Consider the following 9746-nt stretch of genomic DNA (forward strand, 5'->3'; position numbering starts at 1 on the left):
CTTATGACCATCTGTTTTCTTTTTTGTACATCTTACCATTAGTAATATGCACTACATACAATGTTGCAGCTCTTTATTTGCTGATGTTAATCTTCTCAGATGTTCACTCACAGATGTTCAAAGATCCAGTTTATAAAGATACTGATAATAAAGGGAAATAATAATAAAAACTAAAAAAAAAAAGAGATATTGGACTTATGTCAGAACTGACTTATGATAGAGCTGTCTGAACAGAATCCCATCTTAAATCAGGGACTACCTGTACCTTCCCTTTGCAGAAGGCATCTTCACAACTACGGATACAGCGAAGGTATAGGAAATCATAGTCAAAATAAAGCTGTCCACTAATACAAAGGCACAGAGCACAAAATAACCATTCCATGAAAAAAGGTGAAATCACAATGAAGGGAGGCCATGGGCAAGATGTCACAAAAAAAATGTTGGATATTTTTGGAGTCACAAAAAATCAAGTTGAATACTAAGCTGATAATGCACAGAGATACCAGAAACCCAACCACAAAAGAGGCCATTATCAACTGAAAGCAAATCTTTAAATCATTAAGATGGGGTGGTGCAGTGGGTTCTGGATGGCAGTGTAAGAGTCATAGGGTGTGGCAGCCATGATGAAGCAGCTATTGCCTCCCAGGCCACAAAAGAGAAACATCCATGTGGTACACTCAGGAAGGAAAATCATCTGGTTGACTAATGGCAAGTCCACCAATATTCAGGTGATGATTGCAAGGGTTTCTGAAAAGGACAGAATGCAGAAGAAGAAGTACATCCAGGTGTGAAGGTTGTGGCTGAGCCTGATGGCCACCATTATGGACACATTTGCAGTAGAGTGTCACAAGGGAGAGAATAATCACCACAAAGAGAAGACCCTACAGGTCTGGGAAACTGGAAAATCCTAACAAAAGGAATGTGGTCAGTGCTTTATGGTTGCCCATGCTTCTGGTGGGCTCAGCAACTTTCTCCTGAAAGGTACAGAGCTGCATGGGATCAAGATTCTGAGATGATTGTAAATGTCCCTTCCATGTTAATATCACCTGGCCTAATATCAAGGTTCCTGTGATGGTTAAGATTGTGTGTAACCTTGGATGGGCCATGATTATCAGTGGTTTGGCAGGAGTGTGATATTGTAAACACCCCTATGATGGGATCTGCTGTGAGTAGCCAATCAGATGAAAGGGATTTTCCTTAGGAGTGTGGCCTGCATCCAATATAGGTGGACTTTCTGGCAAGGCTTGTGGGCTTTTGCTTGATCTGGATCCTGCAGCTGACTCCTGTTCGTCTGACCTCCGGTTCTTGGAACTTGAGCTAGTAGCTTACCTGCTGTCTTGCCTGCTGATCTTGGTATTCATTGCTCTTCACAGTCTGTGAGCCAGAACCTTCCTGTCTGACTTCCAGCCTTGGTTTCACTAGCCCCTGTGACTATGTGAATCAGGAGAAGCTCCAGCCTGACCCACAGACTTGGGATGTTCCAGCCTCTAAAACCACACGAACTATTTCCTTGATATAAATCTTTCTACATATATATTTACACACCTTACTGGTTTTGCTTCTCTAGAGAGCTCAGCCTAAGACGCTTTCTTACATTATCCACTCTGTGAGAGGACAGCATGAAAGCTGACTTGAGGGCATTTCATCTTCAGGCACTATTGTAAAGGAAAGTAAAGGAAGGCAGTAAAGAGACAGGCATGGTATCAGAGGTCAGAAACAGAAAGATAGAGAAACAAAAAGCTAGAAAAACTGTAGGATACCCAAAGGTAGAAAAACAAACAAGAAAATGTACCTTTAATCGAAGAGTTTTTGTGTTATGTATGAAATTTCTGAGTGAAGAATACAGGAGGATGCAATGTGGGTAACATTTACACATCTGAAATATGCTAGTCAATATGCTATTTGTTTGATAGAATTTTCATCTTTAATCCTCCCAGCAACTCAATGAAGTGCTTTTTAATCACGAGGTTACAAACAATAAAGCCAAGGCACAGAAAGTGACTATCCAAGGCCAATGTACTAATAAAAAATATTGATTTAATGCTTATGATGTATCAGGTAGTTTTAAGCACAGGAAATGCAACTTAGAGTAAAATACATATAATCTCTTTTTTTTAATCTCACTTAGGGATACACATAAAATCTCTGATTTTACAACTGTATCCCCAACTTGTGAATCTTGAAATAAATTTGAAGTGAGGAAATTTGGCTAATTTTTCATAAATTGGAGATTCATGAGTTTCATCCTTTTTTCTGGTTTGAATGGCTTCCCAGGTCCCCCTTCATATACGTGAAAAATGTATTTCCTTAGTTTTTTCCACAGTCTATTTCAGATCCCCAAAAGGAATGATAGTTGCTCTTATAAATCACAACTATACAATTATGGAATCAATGGTTACACGAAAAAAGGGGGAAACACACGAAGATCCAAATTGCCAATTGTTTACAGTGATGATGTTATAGTGAAATTTGATACCTACCAATTTACAATAAGATTATGGGGGAAGCTATGGGAATTGCAGAAAATATTCTTACACATTTTGTCTTATCCTTTTATGCCTAATAATTCTGATACAATGGTATCACTCAGCTGGCTTTGAGATTAGACCTGAAATTACAACAGAGTGTTTTGTGAAATTGGATGGGAGTGAGCAGAGTTCAAATCTCAGTTATGCCTCTATTGCAAAGACGTGGATTAGTAATTTAATCTCCCTGATAACCATTTTCGTCCCCTGTAATATGGACACAAAAATGCTTCCTTTTGAGGTTGTCATGGCCCTACACACAGACCAAGCAGATAGTAAGTGTTCAGTATTTGCTACTTCCTTTCCCATTTGCTAAAACATTTTTATAGATTGAAGTGTATCCCCCCCCAAAACGTGTATCAACTTAGCTAGGCCGTGATTCTCAATATTGTGTGGTTGTCCACCAGTTTGTGTCCTGATGTGATTTTCCCGTTTGTGTCCTGATGTGTTATAAATCCAACTTGTATGATGTTAATGAGGCATGATTAGAGTTAGTTATGTGAATGAGGAAGGACTCAATCTATAGGATTATGTTGTATCTTGAGTCAATATCTTTTGAGATATAAGAGAGAATTAAGCAGCGAGGAGAGGGACTTCATTATTATCAAGAATGAAGAGACAAGAGTGGAGCATGTCCTTTGAACCTGGTGTCGCTGCGTTGAGAAGCTCCTAAACCATGGTAAGATTGAGGACAAGGACCTTCCCTCAGAGACAAAAGAGAGAAAGCTTTCCCTTGAAGCTGGCATCCTGAATTTGGACTTCTAGACTCCTAGACGATGAGCGAATAAATTTCTCTTCAATAAAGCCATCCACTTGTAGCATTTCTGTTTTGGCAGCATTAGATAACTAAGACAAACATACACGTGGCATATAGCTAACTCTTCCTTAACAAAAGCTGAACAGTACTTGCCTCTGACAAGATGCCTGTAACACTGAGCCAGCCCTTTTACTTCATTGACTAAGCAGAACATTCTCCCTGCACTTGGCTTTCCTCTAGAGTATGCAATACTACTCTGTGTTTTCAATTTTCCTAAGTTCCCCTCACTGCTGTTGATGTGTGCCAACTATGCCAGAAATAGGAAAACAACAGCAGCATTTAATCTACATGCAATTGTGTTCCTAGTTCCTTCTATATCTTCTAACTGTCCATTAACGCTCACAGCTTCTTTGTTACTAGAGGGTAAAGCACAATGTTAATAGTAAATAGAAATAAAAAATAAAATTCCTACCTTACGCAAAGGAGGATCACCTTCCAATACTTTCATGGTGAAAAAATAAGTTGTATGAACAACTTAGAATCTCACAACCCATGCTTAGTTTTTTGCTATTCTTATAATGTCCCTTAGGGATAAGTCTTTAAGTCATTTGAGTTCTTCAAATGCTGTGATGAGTTCACCCTCTGTCTGAAATTAAGAAGTCTCTTATGGAAGATAGGGCATTGCCTTCTCCGTTCTGTATGGCTGATTCTCAATTCCTTGTGGATTACAATGGGAGTTCCAGGCCCACCTGAGAACAATACCCCTTGCTGTTACTTCAAGTTTCTTCCTTTCCATTAGATTCTAGGAGGGCTGATCTATGTAGACTTAGAACCCATCATAATATTCATAGATGATCTTTCCTATTTTGACATATCATTGTGACCTTTCCGTGAAGTTTGTTCTTATAACAAATAAAAGAATTAGACTTGTTAAAATACCTTTTAGCATGTGGATGATATTCTTAGGATATTTTACTTTCTATTCAATACCATTTAATTTATACTTCTGAAAATTTGCTAAGTGCCACAGGTCTCTTCTGACCTATACCCACAGGGCTAAGAACAGGGCCAATCATCTGTTAAACCAGGATAAGTAGTATGAATAAATAAATAAAACACTTAAGCATGCCATATTTAAACTGCAGAAAACCAGAGACAAAAAGAAAATATTGAAAGTGCCGGAGAATAAAACAACTCTCCTATAAAGGGAAAGGAATAAGAATTATATTAGACTTCTTTTCACAAACCATGCAGGCAAGAAGAAAGTGGAGTCAAACATTTAAAGTGTTGAAATAAAAAAACAGCAACCTAGAATTCTTTATTAAGCAAATTATCCTTCACAAGTCAAGAAGAAGTAAATACACTTCATAAAAACAAAAAAACGGAGGGAAATCATCACCAGTAGACCTGCATGAAAGAAAAGTAAAAAGCTCTTCAAGGAGAAGAATGATAGAGATCAGAAATTTGCATAAAGAGAGGAAATGTTAGAGGAAATAAACCCTTTTATTTTTCTTATTAATCATACTGTTTGTTCATTTTCTGTATATCTATGTATACATATATAGATAGAGATATATAATAAAACATTTAAAAACGTATTAACTCTGCATCCAGTTTGATGATGCTAGCACATATCAAGCAACTAGACAACAGTTTAATTGTCCACACAAATTTATGATTTTTATTGGATGTACTCCACTTCTCACTTACATTTATCAAAACTATGTACATTTCTTCAAGGTCCAAAGTTCTTTTATTTACACTCTAAGTGATAAAACTTTTTGCATTGCCTACTACTTTCCTCAGGGCTATCTGCATTGCTTTGTTTCTTAGACTGTAAACAATGGGATTGAGCAGAGGAGTCAGCACTGTATATGTCAGAGCCATCAGTGTATCTTCATTAAAGGAGTCATTATTCTTGGGCCTCAAATAGGAAAAGCATGCAAATCCATAGTGTATAGACACCACAGTGAGGTGGGAGGAGCAAGTTGAAAAGGCTTTATACCTTCCCTTTGCAGAGGTCATCTTTACAACTATGGACAGAATTAAGACATAGGAAATCATAATTAAAATAAAGCTACCCACCAGCACAAAGGGACTAAATGCAAGAAGAATCATTTTTTGAAGGAAGGTATAATCACAAGCAAGGGAGACCACAGGTGTGATGTCACAAAAAAAGTGCCGGATGGTTTTAGAATCACAAAAAGACAAGGTGAATACTATGCTGACAACGCACAGAGAAACCAGAATCCCAACCACAAAAGAGGCCATCATCATCTGGAAGCAGATCTTTGGGGTCATCAGGATAGAATAGTGCAGTGGGTGGTGGATGGCACTGTAGCGGTCATAGGACATGGCAGCTAAGATAAAACAGTTATTGGTTCCCAATCCAAAAAAGAAGAACATCTGTGTGGCACGCTCAGGGAGAGAAATCATCTTGGTCTCCGACTGCAAGTCCACAAGCATGCGGGGAATGATTACCATAGAGGTACAGGTTTCTGATAAGGACAGGCCATACAGGAAAAAGTACATGGGAGTGTGAAGGTTGTGACTGCGTTTGATGGCCACCATGATAGACACATTTGCAGCTAGGATGGTCACATGGGAGAAGAAAACCACCACAAAGAGGAGTTGCTGTAGGTCTGGGAAACTGGAAAATCCCCACAGAAGGAATGTGTTCATTGTCGTATGATTCCCCATCCTCTTGTTGGGCTCAGGAATTTTTTCCACAATTTCAAAGGCACTCTGAGATGACTATAAAAATTTCTTCTGCACTCATGTCACTTGGCCTAATATCAAGGGCTCCCAGGCAAGGGAAAGAAAACTCTTAATAAGGTAGCTTTAGATGAGTGAGCTAAGTGTACCTAGCTGACATCAAGGTAAAGAGTCTGAGGGATGAGGAGAAAGTTCTAGTAGAAGAAAATGTATGAATGTTGTAGACTGGGCACAAGTATCTTCTTGAAGCCCACTCACCTCAGCACCCCTTTCTTTCCTCTACAGTCAGAATCTTCAGGAAAGAGGAAAAATATGAAGAAAAAAAGTGTTTATGCTCTCACCTAAGGGACTATGTGACTAACATCTGTGAAATCTTTATGCGTGACCTAAAGGTAGCTTGGAATACAGAAAGCCTAAACGATGTTGATTGACTCTGTAAAAACAATTCCTTTATTTCCCAAAATGCTGGAGGGTTAAGGGAAATTTTTAAATGACTTCTAACCTTTCTTTGAAAGAAATCCTGTCTTTAGAGATGTGCCTCAGAATGCAGAAGGTGCTTGGCTGACTGTTTTTCTAATTTGTAAACCTGATAAATGAATTTATCATATTAAAATTTATAGCAGTTTTCTAATCACAGTGATAAGTTAAGACTTGAGATATCCAATAACAGTGTCCCAACCAGGTATATCTTGGAGTCAAAATGATTATGAAGAGGCTACTTCAAACCAGGATTGCGTTTTTTTTTTTCACGATATCCTGATCAATTCTTGTGTTTTCTCCAAAATGTGCAGAATACTTTCTAAATGCTATAAAAATAGTGGCCAAAAAAAAAGGGCTGCTTTGCAATATAGCCCTGACAAAATTATTTCAAGTTCCAAAGGTCATTGTTCCAAGACATATTTTTATTTACACCCTTTCTTGAAATATTCACTCTGTGTGGTAGAGGACAGCATTAAAGTGACTTAAGCATTTCCCATACAATGTGGTTTTCAGCTCAGGCACATCTGTAAGTTAAAGGAAAGGAAAATAGTGAGGAAACAGGGGTGTGAGATCAGTGGTGGGGGAAAGACAGGGAGAGAAACACTGCAAAGCATTCTGTATGATCCATAGGGCTAGAAGAACAAAGAAAATATACCTTTAGTTGATGAATTTCTGTTTTTTTTATGCACTGACTTTCTGAGCACAGAATATAGGAGGTAGCAATTGAGGTAAACAACATTTCCTCAGTATCTTAAATGTGGTGGACAAGATACTCAATGTTTGGTAGAATTACTTCATTTAATTCTCCAACAACACCATGAGGTGTTTTAATCCTTAAGTTAGAAAAGTTTAAAGTTAGAAAAAGTTTAAAGTTAGAAAAGATTAAACTAAGGCATGGAATAGGTGATGTATTACTAAACAAGAATTGCCTTAATGCCTGTTATGTGTCTGGCATTTTTAAGCGTGGGAAATATAAGGTGGGTGACACACATATGATCTTTCCTATCTCAGATAGAGAAATAAGCCACAAGGAGAATGTTTTAGAAATTTAGGTGAGAGTGAGTACCTGGGTAACCACTTTAGATTGCATAGTGCTTTCTGTGGAAGCAACACTCAGCAGCAATTGAAATTCCAGTAAATGGCCAAACATCAAGGAGAAAAGCATTCCATGCTCAGGTAACACCTAGTGCAAAAACCCTTAGTGTGGCCCAGCTACCACCGTGGCAAGGAACACAACTGAGTCCCTAATGGAGCAGGAGAAAAGTACAGTGCAGAACTCAAATTCTAGCAAAAAGACCAGGCTTAATGGTTTGACTGAGACTGGAGGGATCCCAGAAGACATGGCCCCTGGACTCTGTTAGCCCAAAACTAAAACGATTCCTGAAGCCAGCTCTTCAGACAAAGGTTAGACTGGACTATAAGACATAAAATGACACTTGTGAAGAGTGTGCTTCTTAGCTCAAGCAGATGAAAAAATGGGCAACTCCTGTCCTGAGGGAGATGAGAGGGCAGAAAGGGACAGGAGCTGGTTGAATGGACACAGGAAATACATAGTGTTCTGTCACATTATAGGGAGAGCAACCAAGGTCGCATAACAATTTTTGTATGAGAAACTAACTTGAACTGTAAACTTTCACTTAAAGCACAATAATAATAAGAAAAAAAACCCTTACCGTGAATGAGCTTGATGTGTTCAAGCGATAGCAAGTAAGCCAATGTATCCAGAACACCTCTCATGTATCCTCTTCAACACCTTTGCAGATGAATGTTAGTTATTTCTGACCATGTTTGAGATAAGGAAACTATATTGATTAGAGTTACTTAATTTGTCAAGGTGATAAAATTGGTCAGAAAAGGAGCTGGTATTCACACCTAGGCAGAGTGACATTGGAGACAACCCTCTTGACTACTATATAAACCTGCCTTTCCACCTGGTATTATGGTCTTACCTGTCCAGTTACATCTCCTGCCACCAACCTCCATTATATGTACAACATATCACTCCTGTCCACAAGACATGACCTTTGAGCTCTTCTATTTTGCGCACATTGTTTTTTCTAACTTTCAGTGTTTTTCCTGCTCTTCTCTGCTTCATAAATTGCAGTTTTTGTTTCAAACACAATTCAAATTTCACTTCCTTAGGAGGACTTCCTCAATCATTCTGATAGATTTAATCACTTTTTCTTCTGTGTTTACAACTGGTTGTATTATGACATTTCTACATGTTTGACTCCTGTGTAATAAGAACAGAGGCCTATCTTACAACTGTGTGTCCCCAGCTGGCAGCCTAAGATTGGTAAATATATGTGTTTACATCAGGAGATTTCAATGAGCAAATGGGTTGCCATTTCCCCGGGAAGCCTCATATGATTTTTCTTTTTTTAGATTCACTGAGTAGTTCTTCTCAACACTATTGCTTGTTCAATTTATTTATTTGGACAGGTACCAAAGATAGATGGCTTCCTCCCTCGGTAGATTTTATGACTCATGAAGGCATAGCCAGGTCACCTAGTAAAGTAACATTTAAAAATCAATGTTTAATATATGCTTGCCTAGTTGAATAAATTGTGGTGTCCCCCTCTAAAAAGAAAGCCCCACAAAATTCTAGGAGTGGTTATATTGGAGCATAGCAGAAAAGAATTATTATTTTCTTAATTCTAGACAGTACACTTGATTTACTGAGGTATCAAATCATACTTGACTGACATACTGCTTCTCCACCAGCAGGCACATTGGAATTGCCTGGGGAACCTTCACGAGAGTTATTCATCCCCACTCACACCCAACCCAAGTTTCTGGAAGGCCTTTCTAAGAGAAGAAAATTAAAATCTTTAAAAGAAGGTGGCATGCGTAGTCTTAAAAACCCTCACTGTGATTCTATTTCTGTTTTTATTTGTATTCATCATAAATACTATGTTTCTCATAATACTCAAGGGAGTTAAGGATTGAGAATATGTCAGTGTGACATTCTCTTTACCCCAGTGACCCTTGCAGACCATGAAAAGCAGGAATTGAGGAGCATGTTTGTTGGCCCAGCATTTGGTAATGTATTAACTGCCTTTGGTTCAAACCACTTGTACAGACTCAACAGGACATAACAGATTTCTATCCCTGAAACTCCTGTCCAGTGTTTGTCAAGCCCCATCCTTGCACTTAGAATGCCTAATTTCTTTGAGATAGTAAGACTTACTGGAGTTTTGGGCTGCTTTTGGATTTTAGGCTATCTTGTAGACTCTTTTGTCCTATCCCCATATCAAAACTCTTGACAA

At 38.4% G+C, this 9746-nt stretch overlaps 1 protein-coding gene and 1 pseudogene across 1 annotated transcript; both read right to left on the reverse strand.

The window, feature by feature from the left end:
- Positions 1–194: 194 nt before the first annotated feature.
- LOC100670524 (olfactory receptor 10J4-like) lies at positions 195–868 on the reverse strand (annotated as a pseudogene).
- Positions 869–4374: 3506 nt separating this feature from the next.
- On the reverse strand, positions 4375–5982 carry LOC100671093 (olfactory receptor 10R2-like). The gene has a single exon (XM_003412179.4). The coding sequence runs from the start codon at positions 5980–5982 to the stop codon at positions 5047–5049; it is 936 nt and encodes a 311-aa protein (XP_003412227.3). The 3' UTR covers positions 4375–5046.
- Positions 5983–9746: the final 3764 nt, after the last annotated feature.

The sequence above is a fragment of the Loxodonta africana genome, chromosome 7 (genome assembly GCF_030014295.1).
Source record: "Loxodonta africana isolate mLoxAfr1 chromosome 7, mLoxAfr1.hap2, whole genome shotgun sequence".
NCBI lineage: Eukaryota > Metazoa > Chordata > Mammalia > Proboscidea > Elephantidae > Loxodonta > Loxodonta africana.

What these genes read in the sequence shown, in the direction of transcription:
- LOC100671093 (XM_003412179.4), bottom strand. Translation starts at nt 5,982, where the DNA reads ATGGGGAATCATACGACAATGAACACATTCCTTCTGTGGGGATTTTCC.